The sequence below is a fragment of the Passer montanus genome, unplaced genomic scaffold (genome assembly GCF_014805655.1).
Source record: "Passer montanus isolate IOZ18808 unplaced genomic scaffold, ASM1480565v1 scaffold13, whole genome shotgun sequence".
Classification (NCBI taxonomy): domain Eukaryota; kingdom Metazoa; phylum Chordata; class Aves; order Passeriformes; family Passeridae; genus Passer; species Passer montanus.
This window is the reverse complement of record NW_024359832.1, coordinates 1,066,384-1,093,137: the sequence shown is the minus strand read 5'-3', so window position 1 is coordinate 1,093,137 and position 26,754 is coordinate 1,066,384. Positions and strand designations below refer to the sequence as shown.

General features: G+C 35.5%; 1 protein-coding gene across 4 annotated transcripts in view; it reads right to left on the bottom strand.

Moving 5' to 3' along the window:
• Nucleotides 1-26,754, bottom strand: part of DLC1 (DLC1 Rho GTPase activating protein) — a 244,253-nt gene that overhangs the window by 147,324 nt on the left and 70,175 nt on the right. For all 4 annotated transcript variants that reach the window (XM_039698935.1, XM_039698937.1, XM_039698934.1 and 1 more), the window contains exons 3-4: nucleotides 13,147-13,296; nucleotides 10,335-10,475 (exon numbers count right to left, since the gene is read on the bottom strand). In XM_039698935.1, the coding sequence (XP_039554869.1) occupies nucleotides 10,335-10,475; nucleotides 13,147-13,296 (291 nt within the window). The remainder of the gene's footprint in view (nucleotides 1-10,334; nucleotides 10,476-13,146; nucleotides 13,297-26,754) is intronic.

Sequence of the window (26,754 nt, the reverse complement as noted above, 5' to 3'; positions counted from 1 at the left end):
TGCAAACTATTCATGCCACGTTTTCAAACCATGTTCCAGAAGTAAAGAATACTGTGTACAAGGCATAAAAGAAGCTAATTATTTATTCGCTGCCAACAAGCTGATTTGACCAAGCTGAGCTGACACTTTAGGAATTGTCATTTCCTCTTTACTTTTCAGAATCCATTTTTTCCCCCCAGTTTTCTTCTCATTTACAGTCTGTTCCCTCTCCCCACCCTGCTTCTTGCTTTTTTCTTCTTTCATCTATCACTCCCTTAAAGAAGCTGATGCAAGGTTTTTTCCTTCTTCCTTTATGTGAGTGCTTCTACTTTTCTGTGCTCTCCATCTACTGGCAGAAAGATTAAACTGTTGTCACTGTTTTTCTTACTCAAATTCTGTCTTCATTCCTTCATTCTGTGTTCCTTTATTTGTCTTGGACTGAAGCCTGAAATTCTTTCTTAGATAAAACACAGGAAATTCTCACAAAAGACATATTTACATATTACATTGTTTCTTTCCCCTTTAATACAGCTTTTCTTTCTTGAGGTTTTGCATATTCTCTCTTCAGCTAAATACACATTTTTCCCCTCCCCCTCTCCTCCCCCCAAATCACACTTAAAATAACCACAACTGCAAGCAGAGACGTGAATTTATGGAGTCTGAATTCAATACTAGCAAGACTGACAGTGTAAACAATTATTAGTGATGTACTTGTCCCCCAGGGGCACTGGTATTCAGTCCATGGCTGGGAAAACATCAAATACTCATCTTTGCTCTAAGTGTCAATATTCTACCTTGTTCAATTCACAGGTAGACTTGTTGTCCAGCTGTATATTAGAGGAGAAGAAATTCAGATGCTTACAGAAATTAGCAAGACTGTGGCTGCACAACCATTCCAGATCTTACTGGGAGTGATCAGGTGAAAGACAGCCATGGAATATGCAGGAGGCAAACTGTACTTTGGAGCAGGGTGGATACAATTTGGTGTAAGTAGCTATAGTGACTTTAGGCAAGATGCAGAACCAGAGTAAAAATCATAAAGGTGGAAAATGTGAAGAAAACAGAAGGAATACATAAAAAATAATAGAAGTCAGAGAATAAAGGAAGAAGAAAGAAGGAAGAAGAAAGAAGAAGAAAGAAGGAGAAAGAAGAAGAAAGAAGAAACCAAAAAAAGAAAAAAAAAAACAAACCAAAAGAAGAAACAGGAAAAAAGACATTTTAATGATTCAGGAGCATAGTTAAGTTAAAGTAAATAATAATTTTAAAATAATTCTGATCTTTCCTGTTTTTATATATACAACTATGCCAAAAGGGATTTAAATTTCATAACATCTCAACATAGGCCAAAATCCCATCAAGCACCAAACTTTTGGAAATGAATAATAGAGGATTATTTAAAAACACTTTTACAGTAACAGTACTTTATAATAAATAGAACAATTCCTATCTTGTCGAGACAACTTTTTTAATATTAGTTTAAATGGTCACTAATAAGTTATCACTTTGGAGATTAGCACAGCAGATACTCAAAGCAGTAGGTTTCTCAGTAATTTTTTGGCAGCTCAGCTATGATTGCCTGCTGTCATTGTGTATCTAAGCTACTTTACATGGCAGTACTGCATGGGACAGCTGGGTGGTTTGAACCCCCTCCTCGAGTCAAACAGAGGAGACAGAAAGCAACTGCGCCACTGAACCTAAGCATTGCCTTACAAAGGAACTCTTGAAATGACACTGTTTTTTCCATCTTCAAAACATCTTCTGTTCTCCTGATCTTTCTGTTCTCCTGAATTGCCAAGGGATAAGGTAAAGGCTCTCAGTCACAAGACGGTCTTAAATCTGTGCTGTTTAGTTTGACTACTTCTCTCCAGTGATCTGAGTCCTTGGAGATGTAATAAGTACTCACAGATGTAATGAGTCTAATAGATATACAATAGATTTCTTCATAGAGCAACTCAAAATTAGAAGTAAAGGTGTCCTTGGCAAATTATGAGGTAACAAACAATTCAGCTTCTAGCAAGTTTGTCCCAGCTGAAGGTCCTATGCAACACTGTTGGGTTGCATAAAGTTGCAGGTTTTTGTCACTGGTCTACTGGCAAAAAGTTCATTTTTTCATAGCTTTAAAGCTCTTTATCCCCAGTTCCCACTAAATTTGTAACCTAGCTTTCTGCAACAAGTCTCCACATTCTCTTGCTTTCCATCCCTTCATACTGTCCAGCAAAGGTATCTACTGACCCTTTCTGAAAGCCTACTCCAGGTGATTTTTAAGGTATCTTGAGTTATCACTGAGCAGGATGAAAACAGTCACAAATGTATGCATACTTCTTTTTCTACAGTGTTTATGAAAGGCTTTCACACAGAACATTTTTTTTTCTCATTTTGCCATAGATCTTCAATGCTGATTTAAGGAATTACATCATTAAAATCCTTATGCTAGTCTGTATATGTTATAATTAATCCCCCATCATATCCTCCACTTGTTTCCTTTCAAAGAGGTAGAATTCTAAAAAAAGTGAGATGTACACATGCAATACCTGATGCAATATAACTCTGTACAATTTTAACAGGAAATTTCAGATTCCTTCTTTTCAACAGTTTCCCAGAAATGTTTGGCATTTATTACTTGCTGTGAAAGGCTCTATCAGGCATGGAAGAGAGAAGGCATATGTCACTAGGAGAACTTATGTTGAGATAAAACTCAGTGCAAGAGAAACAGCTTCCATGTAAGAGAAAAAGCCCAGTAAGGGCTTCCATGTACAGCTGTCAGTGATTCAGAGCATGTCTGTGGCTGTGTTGATCCATCCAGGCTACTTTCCTCTCCCCAGACCTGCAAAGACTAGAGGGCGCGTACAAAAACATGGAAATCCCAATGACATACTGTGATTCTTGAGTAAAATGCAAATCCTGCATTTGGACTTCATCTCATGACTGACAGTCATGTGAAGCCTGTGCTGATAATGTGCACCATCTGTTGTTTTGATGGGTTATAAACCTTTTTCCAGAAAAATGCCTAAGAACGTTTTGAGATTAATTTACTTTTAAATTCCAAAATATCAGTAATATTCACAGATTTAATCCTTGAAAAAGATTGTCCCTTGTTTTTAAGAAGTAGTGATTACTTGCTGTGTACCTCACTTTTCCAATCACCATCTTCTGTGGTGATCATTAATAATGCAATTCCATACAGAAGTATACACCTCTGCATTACAGCAATTTAAACAGCAACAACAAATTACTAATAAAACTTTTCAGTGCTTAGTGGATTTTTTTTTTCTTCAGAGAAATAAATTCTTAATGCCACTGACATTAAGAAGCAATTTACATAAATTGCAACAATTTTGCACTCACAGCCTTCTAATTGAAAATTATTTAAGAATTTTGCCTATCTTTCCACATGCATGCAACAAGAATGACATACTCCATCTCAGAATTGAAATTCTTCAATGCATAAATGCACTATATAGATTACATACCGACAGCGAAAATTTACAAAGTATTTAAAAAAAAAATCCTGGTGATATAAATGTCATGTATGCTTTTCTTGGCGGGTGCTGAAAAAGAGTTAAAATTTCATACTGACATACAGTTAAACACATTTAAGCAACTTCAGGGAAAAAAGGGAAACTTGGTCGGGATTCAACTCAATCCATATGGAAGAGCACAGAAGACAGACTTGAACTAAACTTATCAGGCATTAAAATTGGACAACAAATGGGAACATTTCATGTAGTGTCTGGTATTCAGAATGTATTGTCATGGAAAGTAAAGCTCAGCAAACTCTCTAAAATTTAGGCTTGACCAGCTTCATATGAGAGCTGTTTAAAAAAAAAGTTTACATCCTGACATTCTATCAAACCTACCATGTCTAGAGAAACTGAACCTTCTCCTGTTGATTTCACAAGAGGAGAAGGTTTATTGATGAAGAATAATCTTCAATTTTTTTTAAGTGCAAATTCCCCTAAGTTTATATACAACATAGTTTTGCTTTCTTCCTTCTCAGGTTTATATCTAATACAGGAGGCTGAATCCCTGTCCACAACAATGCTGGTCTGCAAAATTAGACTGTGTGTGATAAAACAAAGTATTCAACATAGTGTTAATGCAGGCCCAACTAAAATTTGCTGTTTTCTGTGCTTTGAAAGTTCTTTAGGCTCTTTGTCTTAAACCAAGGGAACATCAATGTTCCACTGTTACCATCACTCTAATATTTAATTAACCCTTTAACCTAATGGTTGGAAATAGCTTTTCGAAGAAGTGGTTTGCTCATAATTTTCACCTGGAAGATTCCATTAGATGAGACAGTTTAGGCATATCCACAAAGCACTGGAAGGAGACAAGGCTGCCAGGAGAGCTATCTGTATGTCATCATGAAAAGCATCTATTTGCTGGAAAGAGGTGCAAATAACTAAACAGGTTATTTTATCCATGTGTAGTAGATAAAAAAGTCATTTTTCCCAACTTGCAAATTGAAGTCTGCATATTTATTTACTTTTCCAATAAAAACATTGCTTTGGGAACAACTTCTAAGTCAATAAGTGACCTAGAAATTTTCACTTAGAGTTTTTCTCTTCAGTCAAAGCATTTTGTTATCAAAGTTGCAATATGTAATTTCTAAGTATAAACTAAAAATAGACTACGGTTAATTTTGATCATTAAACCTTTTAACTGTGGCATAATGCCCTAATTCTGCAAAAACTTATCTGCCTATGTCCAAGTGTTTGTTGTCCCCTGTGCAGTGCACCTCATCTAAAAAGCAAGACACCAGGTGGCAGCAGACAGTGGAAAAATGTACTTTACATTTCTAACAGCACAATTAGTGATGTTACAGCTGAAGAAGTCATAAACTTTTTCTTCAGTTTATAAAAAAATTATTATCAAAAACAACCAGATGGAGACAGTGTTGAAGACAGTGTCCGCAACTCTACAAAAGGCAGAAAACATGAGAAAAACCCCCAGTATATAAGCATAGTTGCTATAAACAAGTTGCAAGAAGAGACAGGAATGTAAACGTACAACTTGACATCTTGGAAAGTCTCAGAAGTCTTCGTGCTTAGCACTTCAGAAGCTGGGTATTTATTTATATAACCAATATGTTATTGGAATTGAACTTGGAATCAGGAGCAGATAGCCTAATGCATGGATTTTCTAGGTCATGCTGGACCTATAAAACTGCAAACCCTCATTGCATTGTGAATTTACACTGGCCGCTCAGGATTCAATATTGAGGGAGAGAAAAAGTGGGAGAGACAGAGAGAGAGACTATCCCTGACCAAAGCAAAAGTGACACCTGTCAAAGGTGTCATAAATGGATTCAGTGATTTTGCTTCAAATTGTAGGAGTAGCTGTGTCATGGCAAAAAACCAAAAAGACCCCAAACAAACAACCAACAACAACAAAAAACCCACCCCCCAAAAAAGGGCTGACCTTTAAGATTTACAGTACTTGAAAGCCTCCACAGCACAAAAAACCCTGTCATTTGATTTGAGATAAAATAAGTACACTTAGGACTAACACAGGAAGAGAAAACAGAATACAGATTCCTTTGGGGAACAAGACTGAGTCAAAGAAAATTTTTGAGAAGTTTGTATAACAAATACAGTATAATCCTGCTGTTTTCTTATACATGATTGGCAAACGTAACTTCATGGTATTTTACTTTTTGTAGGGTAAAATAACAAGTTGTTAGAATTCAAATGAAATTGTGATTGTATAAAATGTTAATTTCATAAGTAATTCCCTTACCTTGTTTTCTAAAACACCTTATTTTAAACATAGATACAAAAGACAATACTAAATTAATCAACCTCATCAGGTCCTGAGAAGAATTTTCTCATCTTGTGTTCATAAAAATAATCAAGTTTTAAAGAAACAGTATTTGAATTAATGTTACATAATAAGGATCTTTCTTCCTGATGTTTACCAGATTAACTTTCAGTTGAATGAGTAAAATAAGAATTCAAGGAATGCTATAATGGCAGCAAAATTTAGAAATTATATGAGGGCTTTGATAAATAAGCAAATATAACATAAAAGTATCATTCAGCGATCAAAATCTACCAACTTCAAATTTCTTGACTGACTGCTAAAGATTTGTCAGCACAAATGCACTGACATATTCTGTATATATTTGAATACCTCATAGTTTGCTGAATTTACCATACAACCTAATGAAGTAGGAAATGTAAACATTTCAAACCCTTGGAATAATTTGATGATTCTGTGTCATTACTATTTAATTTTAAATCAAGGTTTCCTTGTACTTACAATAAATTTTATCTTCTTTCATAATTAAAAATAAGTGTAGTTAAGTAGCAAGAAACTTGAACTCTTTCTTAATCTACAAATCTCAAAATTATTTTTCATAAAGTGATTTGGTTTTCTTTAAAAGGCTCAAATTTTAAAAAACATGATTATGAATCAAAAGTACATTTGGTTAAATTATTTTAGTATATATAAATTAAAAGTTTGCAAATCTGTCATCTAGATGATACAAGTTTTTGTCCCAGTCCAGTAACAAGATTTGTGAAAGTGGACTGCTGAGCTCATCCAAGGCTTCAGGGATACCAGCAGCTATGCCTGAAGCCCATTCCAGTGCTCAGCCAGACTAGGTAATTTTATACTTGCAGGCATAACTGATGTCTTAAATCACTTTGAGAATTGAATGCATCTCAAATGAGTCATTATAGCTAATCTGAAAAACAATCTGTTCCTAGGTACCAGCTATTCTGGTGATAATAGATGCCTGATTACCTTTGTACAGTGTGATTAAGGCTAACTTGGACACTGTTGAAGCAGGAGGGATAAGACTGCCAAGACAAGGAGTAGAAAATAATCACGGCTCGTTTTTTTTCACCTGAACAGAAAATAAACAGGCTTTGCAGAGCAGATGTTCAAGGACAAAATTTTGGCCACAACTTCACAACTTTCAGGCCTTAGTTGCTGTTGTCGTTTAGCCAATTTTTTGTACAGAGGAAGCAAAAAAAAAAAAAAAAAGGACAATTATAATTGCTGCAAGTTTTCCTTAACTGATTAGCTTTTAACTGGGCATTGGAGAAGGATATGGTAACTTGCCTTTAGTCATTAAAACATATTTTAAGTACTGTAGTCCCATATTGTTTCTATAATAATAAAACCACATTTAAAAATAAATAATTTCTCTTCTTTATTGTTAAGAATATTTTAATTGTCCTAATGTATAACATTGGTCTGTAAAAGGCAATGGCATGTAGAATATTTACATTCCTTTCTCTCCAAATCCAGACAAGACACTCTCTTTTTCCAGTGTTTCACATGGCCACTGGGGCAAAAGACTGTTGATTTCTTATTTTTTTAGCCTGATTTCAACTCTCATGTGATTAGTGCTAGCTAAGTGTATATCCTCAATATTAAGAGAAAAAAAATCTTTCTTTGTTTTGGAGATTGATTAATAAATCCATGGAACATAAAGATGTGCTAATTTTAGCACCATGAATTTTTTTACTCTGTAAACGTAAGTAACATAAGGATGCCAGAACCATTTCTTACTATCCCATCCTAAATTATGTAGGAAATGTATCTATTAGTCACATGAATTCTTATTTTAACAAGGATTGTCCATATAAGCAGCTTTCCAAACATGTACAATTTGTGGCTCAAACACCCCATTGGTCTCCTGATGCTATTTCACCCTGACCATGAGATACAACAGTGGCATCCTAAATTTAGGATGGAGGTTATTCAGTATTCAGCTGTATGCTTCTCATAAGCCCAAAATACCAAGTACATCTGCATATCAAAGGCCTTCATGTTGCACCCTGCAGAATAATAGAGAAGTCTTTCCACACGGCTCTGTGGAGAATCCTGTTTTTCCTTCTCATGCCTGTATTCAGTAAGGAGCTCTCTGTGTGTGTGAGCATGCAGGTGTGTGCTTACACTTATGGATATGGACTGTACACAGGCAGTCACACTGACAAGAATAGGTTTGACTATCCAGAAGTAAACCATTGTGAAATGTTAAACAACTTGTGCATGAAAATACATACACATAACCTTAATTTTATTTAAAATAATATTTATTATTTATTTGCATAGAATATTCTATGTATTTTAAATGCAATTCTTGTTTAACATTTTATAAAACATTCTCATGAAAATTTAAAATATCCTGCATTCCATAAACCAAGGAGTGAATAATTTCCACTAGAACTATCAAACCAAATTATGCTTATGGATATCCCAACACATTGTCACATTTTTTGAAATTGCTTGGTTTAAATCTGTAGAATGCTGAATGAACATGAATGAACATGGTTTGTCTGTATACAAATTTTCTATACACAAATTTTCTATCTATGAGCTATATCCTGTGTAGTTAATATCTTTTACAGGTTTATCAGGAACTAGATCCAAATTCATGTCTCCCTGCCCTGCCTTGGTATTCCCACTACCCAGGTCTGCATATGATGTGGTGTTTAACTTTACAGTCTGACTTTGATGCAGTCAACTGTTTGCTATAGTTTGTTTAAAAATACCACAAATCATTCCATAATATAACTAATCACCCTTGCACTCCTGTTTACATACTATTAATAAACACAACAAAAGACGTTGTCCTTGGAGACTAACCATCTGGAATCCTTGGAGATCAGCAGTTACAAACTCCAAAAAGGGAGTAAAATCTTTGGAAGAGTCCACTACCACTGTTAAAAAGTAGCTCACTGATTTTCAAGTGCAGAATCATTTTATTCCTATAGCTAGTCTGACAAGATAATCCCCAAACAAAATCCAAATCAAAATTAGCAAAACAAAAATACAACAAAAAAGTTCCCCAAACCCCAAAAACTACAGTTTCCTTTATAGACAGAGCATCACATTGTGGATCTTCAGAGATCACTACATGGATTGCTACAGGGTAGGAGGAGTTGGGACTGCAAAACTTTAGAATACAGTTGTGTTCGGAGAAAATGTATCTTCACTTATAAAAAATTATAAAATTATGTAATAAAATAATATTTGCATATATGTTCAGCATGATATATTAATCACAGTAAAAGTCAGAAAAATACTTACTGAAACTGAATTAACACATAATATCTAACTCCCAGGAAGTGACCTACACTTCTGCAAAGCCGGGTGTCTAGAGTTCCTCAAATACTAGCAGAGAAACCAAAATTTAGAAGGGACATTTAATACCTTAAAAAGTGAAAATGTTTCTGTGCGCTTCTCAGGGTCTGGTAAAATGGGATATCACCTTCCAGAATAACATATGTACTTATTTGAGAATTTGTGCTGCTATGTATGCAGTGACAGAGTGCAGAGCTCTCTATTTGCTATAGTTATGCACTGATGATAAATTACAAGTGAATTTATTTTTGTACAAGTGAACAATCCCAAATGTAAATGTTTATTAGAACTTCTGTTAAGCCACAATCAAAGGCATTAATTAACTTGCTATTATTGTAGTGCAAGTGGCAGGTGGCTTCTATTTTACTTTTTATAGACTTGTTCTAAACATATATTTATGCTAACTACACTTTTTATTTTAATATTTTATCCTAGATTTTCTGCTGGTCTGGTAACCAGAAACATTTCAATAAGTGAACAGATGGAGTAGGAGTTATGCTAAGACTTTTCAGCATAGGCAAAACTTAGAAGTCTAGATTTCTGTGCTTTTTGAGGCAGTGGAAACAGTATACCAGGAGTTTCTAGGACATCTGAGCATTTCTGCACCCACTGATGAAGAAGAATTCTTCAAAGGATAGAAAACAGCAAAGGAAAGAGCCATGGTTCTCATAGTTCAGTGTAGCTATGAATGAATATAGAAGGAGGATCCTTGCCATATTTGAGCTCTCAGGCCAGCCTTTCCTCACCACCTAGCAAGCACTGGGAACGGCAGACAAATTGCTGGCTCAGAGGTTCCCCTCTGGTCCTAAGGAAGCATCTGGAAGCACTGGCCAAATTTTGCCTTAGAATGACACTCTAAGATCAGTAGGGTAGTAGGTACCTTCAAGAGGACCAGGATGACTGGGTTTGGATAGCATAAATCTCTGGCAGCATCCTTCATGAGATTTAGGAAGCGTTCTGAGTGATACCACTTCAGAAAAACTTACCTTCCTAAATAGCATAACTCCCTTAAATTATTTTCTCATGTAAAACCACAGCTTATTGTAATCTTCAGCTGTTAATAGTGTGCTTTTAAATGTGAGACTTGTATTGTTTGCCACTAAAATGGCCCTTTAAGACCACTTTCATTTTTTTTCTCAGTGTCAGACACATTCTGTTGTACAATCCAAGTAAGGAATAGTATAATTTTTTTTTTATTTCACTTCCAATCTGGAATCATGAGAGAAGTTTAAAAAAAATATAACCTTTGTACTCACCCCAGCCTTTGGTTTAGCTCCAGAGCTGGCTACTGAAGAGGGAGATGCTAGGTCAGGAGCACAGATATTAGAAGACAAGTTGGTCTGTGAGTGATTTACTGAAGCAACATCCATTCCACTTTCAGAACCAGATTCAACATCCTGTAGAAAAATTTTGCAAGTCTCTTTAGTAAATGTGCATGTGAAATAAAATAATATTTCTGCTAAATAATGGAAATATTTAGGCAAGCTCACTTAAATACATATGCTTGCTGTCTTTTCAATGTGGTGATTTGCATTAGCTGCTGTTCTGTTATAAATCACTTCTAACATCAAAGCTAAATGGTAGAATGCAAGGTAAGAAAAATCAGTTAAGGGATGCGGAAGTTTGACATTTTTCTCTGATATTCAGTATTTCCTGTGTGCTCCCACCTTCTGTCTCTGCAGCACTGCAAGCTAGTGAACATCTGTAAGCCATTACGCAGATGAAATGACTTCACCCTCCAGCAGTTTATACAATTCAGAGGTACAGCTCCTCAGTTTTTTTTGAATCACCAGACACTCATCAGCCAAATACCATTTCTGGTTAAAATTCCCTTACTTTTAATGACACTGATTACATTCCTCTTTCTGAGAATAAAAAGATATACAGTATGTTTTATTGTTGAGGAAGTAAAAATTTAGCACATGCTTGATTTACTGCATAGGGTGAGGGCAAGAGATAATACTGTTTGCAGATAAATTGTGACACTGGCTATGTGTAGAACCAGCCATATACTGTCAGGATTATTACATGAGGTGCAGCCTCCATGAATACAGCTACACAGGATACAAAAAAATCTCCTGAACTCTTAATCTCAGAAAACTCCATGCAGACAAAGCCTCGGTTTCCTTATGCCAGCAAGAGATAATACTGTTTGCAGATAAATTGTGACACTGGCTATGTGTAGAACCAGCCATATACTGTCAGGATTATTACATGAGGTGCAGCCTCCATGAATACAGCTACACAGGATACAAAAAAAATCTCCTGAACTCTTAATCTCGGAAAACTCCATGCAGACAAAGCCTCAGTTTCCTTATGCCGGGTTCCTAGAATAGGTGAAATACGGGGCAGAGTCTTCTCAGGGGTTCTGCTCCTGATCTGAAAAGATACAACATCCTTTGATTCGTTAATTCCAGTTAAGTCTGTGGTCTGCCAAGCCAAAGCTGCCATTTAGACAGGTGCCTGTATGCCAGGTACATGAGCGTGTGGTTTCTGAAAAGGGTTAGAAACTAGGGACAAAGCTGGACTCTAGGTAGGACCATGTATTTGAGTCAGATATTTCCTGCCAGTGAGTCATCTGCAATGTGAAGCACTGGGAAATGCAGCAGAGCCATGGAGTAGCCTCTGTGGCACTCAGTTTGGCTACAGCTGCTCTCAAAAGTTTCTATTAGCAGAGCTATGCTTCCACGGTTCAGAACAATGATCTCTGTGGCATTACTCAATTTTTTACATCATATTCAAATGATTTCTTACTATAAAATAAATATGAGACTGAACTCAATATCTATATATCTTGAAAACCAGAACTTTTGATCTTCTGGTCCACAACAATCCAAGGTTCAAAAAATCCTAGGAAATCACTCTCCATAGATAGCATATGTTCTATGTTTGATGCAAGCTGTCTTTCAGCAGAGTTGTTTTGCAGCATGGGAACAGGTACCACTTCTGATTATCAGGCAGGGTTACTCATACACATATTCATACTCATCACTACCTTTATTGCTGTAAGAAATTAGCTAAAGTGCTGGCATGGGTTGGTGAGATAGAGAACAGATGTCAACACTGTATTTCAGGTTTCCTGTGTCATCAGTATGTTTAAGGAGATAGTGTGAGAACATTGATATTCAGTGGGAAAATGTTTAATGATGGAAAGTGAAATTATGTGATTTCCTCAAAAAATGACACATTATGTAATTTTCAGTTATCAAACACAGTGAAATACAGCTTTTCTCACCTACAGACCACTCACTTAGCAATAATGAAGCCTGGCTTTCAAAGGAAAAACTCGTTATTTAAAAGAAAATATCACTTGCCAAAAAAAAAAAATAAATTATACAAATGCTAGTCTAGAGATCTTGGGGCAGTGTTTCTCAGGTTTCTTGAATTGAAAAACAGCTGCTGCACATGTGGGTGAAATTAACAACAAGCCTGCACAAAAATACCGTGGATCAGCCATTTCAAGTTCATCAGAATTACGTGTGTAAACATTTTACAGAAAAAAAGGGAATGTATCAGTCATGTTTTGAGCTATCCATCCCCTTTTGAATTACTCTCAGCAAAGAATGATCCTTTTAAGTGAAAAAAAAAACCCCTACATTAAATAACTCAAGTTGTGCTCAGAATCTTACTTTGAATGACTAAGGACTTTTTGCCTTCCCCTAGCAGGAAAACAAGACCTCAAGACCTGTAGCTCAGACTTACTTTCAGTTCCATGTAATGTCAAATGACACATACTCATGTTCTGAGACTGGTGCAACCCTGAGCCTGTGCTGACTCTCCATTTTACAGTAGGCGATAATTAGACAACCAGACATTTTCTGAATCTTGAGCTATCTTTGTTTTATCTGGGATTTCTGAAGCTCTCATTTATGAGAAGATGCCAAAAGGAAATAATAGGTGGCAATATTATTGCCTTCAAAACATGTACATACACAAAAAAACCCAAGTCAAATTCTTCACAAAAAGAGCTTTAGTTCTAAACTAAGGAACTGAAAAATGTGACGACTGAAACAAAAAGGTGAACCAAAAATGATTCTCTTTAGAATAATAGTAATAAAAACTGATTACAGGTATATGCCTCCGTTTGTATGTTGGGGTGCTGGATGGAGAGGAGCCTGCACTGAGAGCATTTTCAATATCTTGGTCAAGCTGGTCCAGTTTCATAATTAACAGCACCATTGAATCCAGTCGTGAACGATCCCGGTCTTCTGTTATTTCCTATTGAACAGAAAATACACAAATCTGAAATGGTACTAGTGGGAAAGAATAATTTTAAATGATGAATGATTTGTTTCTTAATTTACCAGGAAAGCACACTAAATAATAAGCAGAAATAATTTAAAAAATACTGCTTTTTGTAACCAGCTTACCACCTTATTGATATACTGCTGGAAAAATATTTTATATTAATATTTAATATAAATCCATTATAGCAATTCATTTTTTTAACAGCACAACTTTTTGGAATAAATGCATCATCACCTGGATACACATACTTTCCAAACAGCTACGGATTCTAAACACTCCTCAAAATATTCATCCCAAATTAATTAACTTGATTGTACAAGTACAAATGATGAAGATTTATCTGTGATGGGAACAGGAGACAAGTTTGAAGAGGCCATTTTCCAGCTGAGGATAAGCCCAACTTCTTTTCTTTGTGAAGCTCAGTAGTGTAACTATGTTCTGTTGATTTGTAGCAGAGATTTCTTTCTTGGTTGGAAATTCTGGATACACATGAGGTACAGCAGGGTAATAGTGAACACAGCATCATACATCCTCTGACAGGAAAGAGAGATGGATGAGGGGGTACTCACATCACAGCCCCAAACACCTAGTTTATGTTGGTAAATTTCCTACACTCTGTAGAAAAAGGAGGCAGAGCAGATCCTCAAAAGTGCAACTCAAAGCAAGATCTTCAATCAGACGGACTAAATAATGCTCTCAAGAAGTTCCTCCCTTTCCCTTTTATATAGAGACTTAACACAGAAGTTAGATAACTAGCCTGCCTCAGAATTCAGGACTGTGAAAACCTCTACTAGCTCCTGTATGGATTTTCATAATTTGAATTTAGAAAATAACTCACTTGAAATAATATTTTTAAAAAGTCCTTCTCAAGAAATGGATGCAAAGATGTTACAATTGCATCATTGTGGCCAAGAAGTAGGCAATATAAGTGTCCAAATTAGCCTCTTATTTTATAATCACTAAAGTATAGAGAGTATAGTTTTTCAGGCTATACAGAGACTTCTCTTGGTAGGATTCCATTAGTAGGATTTTCATAGACTGCTTCAAAGGCACTGCAAAACATGAATTAGATGATTCCTGCTAGAATTAAAGGAGATGTATAGATAAAATAGTCATATAAACCACAGTCTACCTGATCTTTAGGTGAAGACAGATGTGATGGTTAGTAAACCAAATCTTAGAAAAGCAGAAATACAAATGTGTCAGTTCATAGCAGAGTTACAATGTACAATGCGAAGGGCTTCTAAAAAAGTTGCTGAATTTGCAGGATCCTCTGATGACTTTGAACTGAGTTTAGAGTGATGATGAGAGAATATCACCTCAAAATACCTTAGAAATCACCAAAATGGGTTAAGTTTCACTTTCTTCCAAACTGAAAAAACAGTGTCCCAAATTATTTATTGTCACTGCATGGATCTTCATTTTAACTGATGTTAAATTGATACCTGAGGTTTACAAATGTCAGAACAGTTATTTCATCTAATCTGCATGTGTACAGAAAGCCCAGTGGAGCAGCTCAGTGTCTGCTAACACAGTAGATGTGATCTCCCTTGTGACAGGGGCCATGTTCTCCAAGACCGTCATGAGTTTACACATCCAGAGGATGCCAGTGCTGTTACTAAACTAGCTTCCTACACAGTCCCCTCACTGTGTTTTTATTGTTTTTGCTTGGAAATACACCACTGTAAAGGCTATTCAACCTAATATTGACACTGGATTTAAAAAACAGAAATTCATTGCCACACCACAACAAAGGAAGTGGTGAGGACTGGCTGGGTGGGAGTTGTAAGTTTGTTGGTTTTGTGATTGGTTTTGGTTTTGTTTTTTTCTCAGGCTAGAGACATATGAGGTATTTCACTCAAAGACCACCAAAAAAAAAAAAAAATCTGGAATTTTCCCCCAGCAGATTGGGAATGCTGGAGAAGAATCTGCTGAAATGAAGAGGTGGCAAAATGTTGCTCAAAGTGATACTCAGGCTTGACATTATGTGCTGGCTTTGCAGGGAAACACTGCTCTCAGAAAACAATAATATCATAATGGAATTTTACTATTCTGTTTAGAAGTCCTAACTTTGTGATTCTGGCTAATGTTCACATCAACACAAGCACTGCTCTCAGAAAACAATAATATCATAATGGAATTTAACTATTCTGTTTAGAAGTCCTAATTTGTGGTTCTGGCTAATGTTCACATCAACACAACAAATTTAACATTTTTACTATAGTTTCTGCTTTTACAACTTACTAAACACCTCTTTTGCTGGGCACTATCAATTTGTACATATGCAAGTCTAAGCATGATACAAAACAATTAACACATAAAATAAAAAAGGATAATCCTGACTTGGAAATTCATCACAATACTTAGAAAAAATATTATTATAAGATTAATTTATGTTTAGACAGTTTTAGCCTTGATAGTCTCCAATGAATTTCCAAGAGTTTTATAACCTTCCTATCTTTTCTGTATCTCCCTTTTGTGTATATTCTGAGATTTTATTATTGTGTATGATACGATCTATAGCCAGCAAGGTATTAGCAATTAATTTGTTTTCTTTTGAAAACACAGTATTTTCTTTGCTTCCAGTTTTTTCACATTATTTCCCACTGGAAGCTACGTACCTTCCAAATTAGAATGCAAAAATATAAATTAGATTTATAGAATTATACAGAAATCCTACCTTTAGCATCATGAAGTCAAAACTTGGGCATTAGGTATCTGGTCAAAGAAAGCCTTTATAGCCCTTAATTTCTGCCTTTAAGCATTTACACAGGGCAATTTAGGCATGCGAAACAAATATAAATAGTAGGTCAAACTTGATATGTTACTTGTCTGGAGATTTTATTTTTAAGATGTCTCCACACAAGGAGGAAATAGTTTAGGTCATGAACTGGAAAAAACAATATTTCTTTTAATCTGTATCCTCACTGGTGTGATAAAGAAACTAATTAAATTTGAATATATCCATATGTTTAGAAAAGAAAACATTGTAACTCTTCTTAAAATGAAGGATGCTTGAATTATTTGAATTATTGCCTAAATTATAAAACCCCAAATGTTTTTACAAGGAAAACAGTCTACAAGTCCTGTTGCTATCATCAGCAAACAATGTTAATAGAATGAAAACATTTTTGAGAACATGCCTGCAAATGAGATTTAGCCAGTTTTTTAGTTGTTTTTGTGAATTTGGAGCACATATCATTATTGACAAGAATAACACTACATTTTCCCACTATGTACTCCCATGTCTTCAAGTGCTTGTGTGTCTTTTTACTACCAAGTTGCCTTGTGCAATGTATGAGAAGACCTGGCAATTTCTGAATATAACATTCTCTACTTATGTTATAATTTTTATTTTGAACACTCAATAAACAAAAAACCCTGTATGAAGGCAGCATTAATCAGAGTATCTCTAGAAAATAACTTACCCCCTCCTTTTTATTTATGGTTTCAAAAATTTCAGCCCTGTACTAGCTAAACATTACAATTACTTTAATCATCTCAAACAGAAGAAGCCAATTAAAGGGTATGACCCTAAATTTGGATTTAATATATCCATTCTGTTTTATCCAGGCATGGAAAAATGGAACTGGATGTATTTCACTTCCTTGCTGTTTTAAACCCTGTATTTCTCTAAGTGTGTTTTTGCCTTTCCCCTCTAGCCCCTTTTTACATCACATACACAGTCCCTACTGCAGTCCCTTTTCCCACATACCTCTTTTGGCTGACTAGAACTGAAGCAAAGGACACCTTTTGAAAACAGTTAAGTGCAAAACCTATTTTAATTTTCATAGCAAAAATTTTGTACAGAAAAAATTGGTATACAAAATGTAAGTTTATGCTCTCCCTTATTACTCTCAGGGGGACTGAATGACTCCCCCCTCCCCTGGAGGCTCTCCCTTTGAAAGCATCTGCTGATTTCAGACTGAGCAGACCCTCCCAGTGCCAGTGCAGACCTCTGTGGTTAAGGAGGGGAGAGACTCTAAACATTCCCCTGCTAGGGCCATCAGGGCACCGCCTCCTTCCTGACACTCTTGTGTCAAGATGTTCATAATTGCTTTGAAAAGGAAAACTTGGGTTTTGGAGGAAAGATTTTTACACAATTGACAAGGCAAGCTGGAGTACCCACAAAAGAAAGAGATCATTTATGGAAAGAGTTGGCCGAGTTTTGCCTGGTATTCTTGATCTGCAGCCAGCTAGACTGAGTTAAAATCTTATATTAATGCTATATATTTCAGATGGCATTAAATTACTCATTCTTGTCTTTCCTTGCTAAAAAAGTCCTTTTTGAAAAAAGAGAATTTTATTATATATCACCGATTTAATACTATAAACTTTGTCATGGGAAGAAACAAATGAAGAATGCAAAAAATATGAAGTTTTGAAATTAGCTGAAGATTTTTTACTAGCAGATATGCAAATAAGTTGTAATTTTCATCCTTCTACATTGGATTGTAGAGTTCACAAACTTCGAAAAATACCTAAGAATTTTATCTTTCTCTCAATTTTATGCTATACTGTAACATATATCTGCCCATGACAGAGGATTTGGAACTAGAGGATCTTAAAGATTCCTTCCAACACAAACCACTCTATGATTCTATGATTGTAGTTCTATTCATTATGGAGGGATTGCAGGCAGAAAACATTAAAACCCATGGTAAAGCATTCTGTTTCTTTTTGACATGAGATACAAGCCTAGACACCAGAAAAATCATAGTAAGATTACTATTATAAAAAATATTTGAACTAATAGATAGAACAGACTGAGAATGGAACCAATAATGTAGGCCTACACTGGTATACACGGCACAGGGGAGGAGACATACTCGTATATTCCTGCAGCTATTCATCTGCACATTCACACTTGCTGTTGAGAGAATAGCTTTTCTTCTCAAAAAGCTTCTCTTCTCATTTTCCTTACAAGAACTTTGGATCACTGATCATTTTTTCCAAATATAAAGTTTTCAACAGCACTAGTATACACGTGCTTTTTCACTTCTGTTAAACACACAAATAAGTTATGCTTGTAGAAGTGAAGTTTTCAGAGGACCTTGAATTCTATGTAAGGCTCTAATCTTGATTTTCACTACTGTATGCTCAGAAAAATGTAAAAAACACAACCATATTACCAATTGCTGAATAATATGTTGTCTCAACAAAACTAATGCCTTTTCTACTTCTAAGCAAAAAATATGTCTCCTCCTGTAGAACACACTTGGAAAAAGAATAAAATGCGCTGAAAAATTACAGACAACAAAAAATCCAAATATACCTAACTGGTAAGTTATAGAGAGATTTCAGCACTAGAAGTCAGGTGCAGCATCTCAATTTGTCTAGCTTTTTCTAAGGTCTTTCAAACTCATTTGCTCTTGACAGAAACTGTCTCCTGAACTTAACCTGATTTCCATTGCAAAAAGTTGACATCTTTCACATTCAAAGCCAATTTAATCCAAACAAAAGCTTTCCTTTGTAGTAATTTCCTTTCCACAGCTGTTTTTTTGCCTAAACACATACTCAACCCATAGACTATTTACTAATTTTAGGGATCTTTTAGCATTCTAGTTTTCCATGTTTCATGTCAGCTGAGTAAACTGTCTAGCAGAGATGTTGTTTTAATAATGAAATTTAGCAACTCACTATTGATGAAATGGAAAATCACTCAAAAACCTTGGTGCAAAACAATCTGAGGAATCATTGTTGCACAGCTGTGTTAACTCAGCAGGGATGGTGTAGCAGTCACTCCTGAAGTGGTTATTCTTGAAACAGAGCAGTTCTGTATTAAACTAAGTCAATCAGGATCACTTTCTAGCTGATGCTCTATTACCACAGGCAGCTATTAATGGGAAACACAGACTTCTCAGACTGCCATTACTGCACTAGAATTATGACAACTTTCCCACAATATTAATGTAAATAAGTGGTGGCATTAGCTCCAGTAACCAAGAGAAGCAAAAACAAATGTAAAGTTAACCAATACAAAATGGTACATCTTGTCCAATATAGAAGGTAATTATCTTATAATTTCACTTCAATTTAATAAAATATAAATGATGTATGAGATCCCACTCTCTGTCTTTGGAGTTACACTTGATTACAGTAGCCAGTCTGATGACATCCATCACCCAGCAGGCATTCCTGACTTAGCATCATACCAGAATTACAACAACAGAAATTTGCCAAAATCAAATTCCATAGAGACCCAGAGCAAAATATGAATGTAATTTCTGTTCACTGGGTGGAAAAAAGTATCAGTAAGCATAATGTAATTAATCACGCTCTTTCCAGCATAAACAAATTCAGTTACTTTTGAGCTTTGTTCTTGATATTTTCTAAATTATCATTGTAATTATTCTATGACTATACTTTAATGATTATGACTTACAAAGTAAGCAAGAAAGCATATCTTTACCTTTATTGGACCCTATTTCTGTTTACTGTGAGCTGCTTTGTGGAGAATATTTTAACACTAATCTAAACACTAATTATTAGACTGGAGAAATACTGTAATTAAATAGAAATGTGATGTGAATGTGAATCAAAGATAACTGCTGTTACATTTTTTTATTATTGAAAAAGTACCTCAGATCTAGAAATTTTGTGCAAAAATGAGCAAGAAAATACTTCAGTGATCTTGTTTCTTTTCTATCATACTATAAATCAAGTACTGAAAAGAGAAAAAACAGAGACCATTCTATTAATCAGCAATTAAATCAGCACCAGTGACATGAAACTTAGCTTTGATACCTTTGTTGGCAGGTGTTACAAACACACCAATAAGTGAATGGCTTTGCATATTTACTCTTGATATGACTTTGTAAATTAGCGCATTTCAAACACTAAATATTTGTTTAATGTAATTGCTGAAAAATGGAAAACAAACCAAATAGTTTCTGTTTTGCACTGCACCAAATGCAGCGCAAAGGGAGCGGGGGAAGAAGAACGAATACAAAGCCTTTATCCTCCAGTTCACCAGTGAAAACATAGAATCCAGGAAATGCTTGGTATCTATGTAAAGTCTATTACTGACACTCTACCCTGCAATACCTGAAGACAGAGCAAGAGTAGTACTCAGCAGCCTCTTGAAACGATTGCAGCTCTTCCCACAATTGCAATGGACTTTGAATCAGGCCTAACACAGACATGAGAATTAAAACAAATCTCTGCACATTCTAAATAGGTGAGAAATAGGAGTTGTTGTCCTCAATGGTTTTCATGCTACCCTAGTAAATGAAGAGTTTTGAGAATACAGGTTACACTGTCAACTCAGTCTTTTTAGATATCTTTCCTTTCATATGATTGTGACATAAATAAATGCAAAAACAGCCTATTAAAATATATAACACAATGCCCCTGCTAATCATACCTTAACAATAGGATCCAATATTATTCATGTGTGAGGGTGAGGTGAAGAGGAAGATTCACCACTGAGTGTTTCAAGTCCAGTTAACACATTACAGAAAATTACCTTTATTCACTTTTCTGTGTCTTATAGAAATCATACAAATTTCTTCATACAAGAGGAATAGGTTAAGCTGGTTACTTAACCAGAGAGATTGGTTGGCTCATTCTTAGGAGTTGACTGAGAATTTTTATATCTTAAATGGCAAAATGTAGGAAGACTTTGTCATAGCCTGCAAGGTACTGAAATCTACCCAGTGCTTATATAAGTTAATTAGTTATCTAAGTAGAAGCAAAAAAGTCTGCATTTATCCTTCTGGTTTTGGTATTCTTGCTCAGTACAGCATTTTACATGAGAAATTCACTAGGCTTCTGTGGTAGACATAAACATTTTCCAATACATCTCATGTCTGGAGGAGGCCATTAGAAGAAAAAGGAATCAAGGAAAGCTGAGATATAGTGCATTCAACAAGGAATCATTTATTCCCTGTACCCTGAAGCATGACTAGATTATGAACACCTCTGTAAAGAGGCAAAAAATAAAAAATGACACCGCACAGTTGGTGGTAAAAAGAATAAGGAGGGGATAAGTTCTTGTATGGAAAGCTAGAGGATATAGACAGGTTGAATCTCATGGAGCTGAAGCAATCTCGTGTCTGAAAGGACACACAGGATCAAGGAACAAAAAGTATCAAACCAGGTGCATAAGACTGACTGTAAATGTGCCACCAGTTAATGTGCTCTACTGCAGAAGGGACCTACTTTTGTTCATTGGGAAAAGTATCAGAGCACCACAAAAATCAAAACCTATAAAGCACTCTCCCCCTTCTTCCAGGTGAGAAGCAGAAATTATTGTCTTAGATGGTTAAAATGCCTAAATGTATTAAATTAAGAGTTAAATTAAGAAGGGAGGCTAAAAGAGGTGAGTCTTTGAGACGAGATGCGGGGTCTTTGACACATGTCAGATGAGATTATGATGCCATTGTCAAGGTGGATAAAATGTATAACATAATTTGGGGTGGTTGCTTTGTTTAGTTCTTTGTTGTGCTGCAAAACTTTCCTGCACTCCTGCATAGACAAAGAGTCGTTTCCATGCAGAGCTGTTTGGAAATATTTTTAAATATTTTGGTGCTACATCTGGTTAATTTCATCAAGAAACAATGCACTAACTGAAGATTTTTATAAATTCATGCAACAGACCTGGGAGAATTGTTTAAAGAACTTCTTATTGTGGCAAATGTAGCAATTTATGATAAAGGTTGTTACAAACTTGCAGAAATTATAGCACAGTCCTGTTTTTCTTGTGCAGACATTTCATAACAAATAGAGTCGCTGAGAATTTAAACTCTTCTCTAATAAGTGAATTTGTTTAGAAACAGTGAACTTCAAAATAGCACTGTTTCTTTCAGAGGCAGAATGTTTTCTGCAACAAAACCACCATTAACAGATTGTCAGAATACTACTTACCCTTGCATATGACTTGAATGACACAATTGGTTTAGTTAGAATCAGGGAATCATTTTGGTTGGAAAAGATTATTAAGATTATTAAGTCCAATTATAAACCCAACGCCTTCATATCCACAGCTAAAGCATGTCCTTAAGTACCACATTTACACATCCTTTAAATATCTCCAGGGATGGTGACACAAACCTGAGTATACATACAGGATATTGAAGGAAAAGGCAAGAATCTGAGAAAAAAAACCTCTTTATCCATAAAGTAAATGCATCACTAGAACTAAGATGAATGAGGAAACAACAGGGAAAACAAACCACAAACCCACAAACCTCAGATACAGAAGTGAGTGAGGTCTCTTGAATCCCATAAGCTACTTCAGGCTATTCAGCTGATTCTCTGAGATACCAAATATTAGGCAAAGGCAACATTCAGGTAAGCAAGATATTATTCTGCGTTCTTATCAAAATATTCAGAGTTTCATATTCTTACGTTATAAGCACCCTAGGTGTATGAGATTACAGAGTTGTAAATTCTTGCTATGAAGGCACTGAAAATCAATCCACTTTCTTGTTGCCAGACAAACTCTAGTGGATGTTTGCTATTGTATAGTAAATCCTCTATAAAATCTTACAGTAGACAATGACTAAAATTATATTTTCACCTTACATGATATTAATAACAGTTTATTATGTCAAAAATCAGAGATGATCAGAAAACAAGTCCTTAGCAACTTTGTGCTTTGTTCTGTTTATAGCTGTACTCCAAATTCAGTTTTAAAAAATAGATATCTAAATCATTATCTGATACAGGTCATGGTTGCATGGTTAGTTTAATTTTCCCCAGATTCCTAGTTCTAGCAAACTCCTGTACTCTCATCTATTTTCCCAGGCTATCACTCCATTTTTCTTGTACCAGTGGTGGTTTCCAGAAAGTTCCAGAAAGCCATTGGAGGTCCAGCTGAACACAGTCCCTGGGAAAGGCACAGTGCCTATCAGGATCTTCTGTGCAACCCCACAAATGTCAGTGCTGGCCAAGAAAGACTAAAAAAGGCAGGACAAAAAGCTGTACTGAATTTTATTTTTTCTTGCAAAAAGCTTGTAATTAAATTGTGAAATGCAAAGTGATCACTTAACTGTAACCTTGTTTTTTGCTGGAGTGGTTAAGCTAATTTACAGATATTGTAAGGACTTGTAATCTTCTCAAATGTTTTTTTTCAATATAAGAAAACAAAGGACTTACGAAGTGTGTATGTTAATAACTTGCTGAGGGTCTGAAAGAGAGGTGTATTGAGAAAAAGCAGCAGCAAATTGCTGTCCTCTGTCTCTTAATTCACCCATTTATTCTTTAGCTTTGCCAGCCTAAGAAGTTGAAGAAATTCCAGAAATATTTTTTTTATGTCAGAAGCTTGTAAGAGAACATGATAGCATGAGAAAAACCCTTGCTAATCTTTTATTTTCAGAGGAAGAAGTTTCAGTGCTTTGTTTTCTTGGGAAAGAGCTCATGTTTTCCCATGTGAAAATTGGATTGTCCCAGTGACAATTACCTTCTTACTAAATTACTTCTGCACGGTGAGATTTAAACTAAGGTTACTTTTGTATCACAACTCACTGCACACTGATATTTATGAGAGCTGTAATTAGCTACAGAAGAAAGTGGTAGCAAAACTCAGTCTTGAATAGGGGTAACATTTTTGTTTGTGAATAAGATGTTCAGGTTTGGGTTAATGCCCAATAAACTTGAATGTTCAGAACTTGCCTCAATAAAAGGGTTTTAACAAAAGGATTACAAAATTAGATGTTCATATCAGACTTCTTAGTTTAACGACATGGAAGCTTAGTCACAAGCAAAACAAGCCCCCAAAAAACTGGGATTGGGATCGAACATGTTGGGAGTGGAAATGTTGATCAAGGAAATTGTTATTCCTTTTCAGCCACATTTAATAAGAGTCTAGATAGCTCCAAAAAAAAACCAAACAAACAAACAAACCAAAAACCCCAAACCATTGAAAAGCACATTTGCTCTCACACTTTGAATTCTTAGCAAATAGTAATGAATGGTAATTAGAGGTTTTGAGAAAAATACAGAATCAAAGGAAGCTGAATCACCCTTTATATGTCACACACCATATCTTACAAGTAAGATGTTTCCTGAAATAAATAACCAAGGTGCTGCTGTCACGCAAGCTTTTCTAAAATTCTGCAACAATTACTGCACCATCTCTGCAGAGATGATTCTGAAGAGGTGATAATGGCCCAAATTTAATAAAAAAATACCAAAACTCCCTTGTTTACCCCAGATACCCCTCTGTCTGCTGTATATTGTTTCTGAAATTCATCAAAGCTAAGTGTTTGACCATGTGGTAAGTGGTTGACTGGAATTTTGGAGAAGTTTGTGGTTCAGACAAAGAATTCCGCCTTTCTTTATAATATATTCAGCTATTTCATGTATGCCTTTGAAATATATTTATGCACACTGGAATTATTCTAGCTATTAAATGTTACTTAAGGGGACTGATCTGTGCACAGTGCCCAGCATTGAGGGCTTGCTCAGACACAGACACACATGCTGGCCTGTAGACTACAGCCTTTAGGAGCCTTTAGGGTTCACTCTCCATTCACATCAAAGGACAGAACCCACGTAACACAGAACCAAAAGACAAAGTCAGTCTGAAAGCCTCATTCATCTGCCACTACCTTTTTGAATCCTTGAATTCATTCTCCCCTAAAAGTGTGAGGCTTATATGTTTCTGTCATTCACTGTAAATACTTATTTTCATTTCTATCCTAAATCCTTAGGAGGCTCAAAGTTGCGCCACATAATTGCTGCTTAAGCTTTTCATAGATGTTTAAATCAATACATTTTGTAGCATAATTTTTAATATTCACTGTTTTTCAGCATTAAGTTCAGCTTCTCAAGACTAGTGACTTTTAATCTGAAATTACCAACACTAATGGCTTGAAATATTACACAATAAAAAATATTACACATTACATATACTCTCTTCAGGAGCTAACAACAGAAAGTCATAGAATCATAAAATATACAAGTGGAAGTGATCTTGCAATGTCATGTCATCTGTCTCTCAATGATGTATAATTTATACTCGATAGTCTTGTCACTGAGACTTGATGTATAATTATCCAGCTTTACTTACAAACCACCAAACTGCCCCAAGTAAAAAAGGTCTTATTCCAATGTTACCTTTCTTAGTACTAAAAACTTAATTCTAACATGGAATCACAATCTTTCTATAGCTTGAACTTATTAATTCTTGTTTTTATCAAGTTTTGTTCTGCATGGAAATGCAGAACAAACATTTCTTCTCTATGGAAATGATATTGTTTTCCTTCAATCTTCATATTCAGGTGCATTCTTTTCTCTCCACAATACAAGTGCAGGGACATTCTTCCATCTCTGGCCATTCTCACATAAATTCTTTAGTCCTCCTTGGGCTCTCCTCCTAAAGAGCTACTTGCAAAACCCTCTGCCTTCACTGCAGGTGAAGCTAATGTAAAAAGCACATCTCTAGGAATGGAAAAGCACACTATTCTCAGGGCATTTTTCTGTTGTGACAGCAAATAAATGGCAGTTGAAGCCATTTCACCTCACAGCATTTGTGAGGTCAAAACTGCTGGCAGCTGACTGAGACATGCAGGTAGCAACAAGCAGGTGAGATGAATGATAGATTGCCAGGATTTAATCTGGTATAGCCAAACTTTCCTTGGAGAGAAGTTCTGCAGGCTGCGTCCTTGGAGGCTTTCAAGATCCAACTGGATAAAGTTCAGAGAAACCTGGTCTGATCTCAAATTTATTCCTGCTTCAGTAGACTCCTCCTGAGGACCCTTACAACCAGATACTAGGGTTGCAATTAATTTTTCTATTGCTGGATAGAAGCTAATTACTATCTACAGAAATTACTGGTGAAATCAGATTGGGTAGAAACTACTGTAACTGAATGCAGCTAAGCATTTTGCTCAGTGATTTACCTCTTTATTCCACTTAGTGCTTGTACTGCTGTTGGATAGGTATTTCTGCTTTTGCTTATGGCCTTCACACAGAGGGTAGACTTGCCAGTCATACCCTGGAGTCATTCCTTCCAGCAAATTAATTGTACTACATTATATGACAAATAATCTTATTTGGAAGATAAGAAAAATACCTTCAAAACCAAATAGAATGTTATAGTCTTTTTAAAAGCACCCATAATTTATTGCAACTAAAGTGAAAATTCAGCACCAAGAGCATTCCATGGGGTTATCACCTTGTTATATTTTTTCCCAACAGACATGATCAGTATTATGTGACATATACAAGGATTGTTTGATTATTTTCACTTTCTCTATCAGCAGTAACCAAAACATATGACTCCAAATTGTATGCATCAGTATTAAAGGAAAACTCAGATTTTCTTACTATAAAATCTCAAAATGTCTTACATGGATGTAATGAGTTGAGGAAAAGATATTAAAGGAAAAAAAAACACGTAAATTATATTGATGTGACAAATTATTGTGTATCATACATAAGCTCTTAACCTTCATCTGAAAAACATAGGCTGTGTTAACA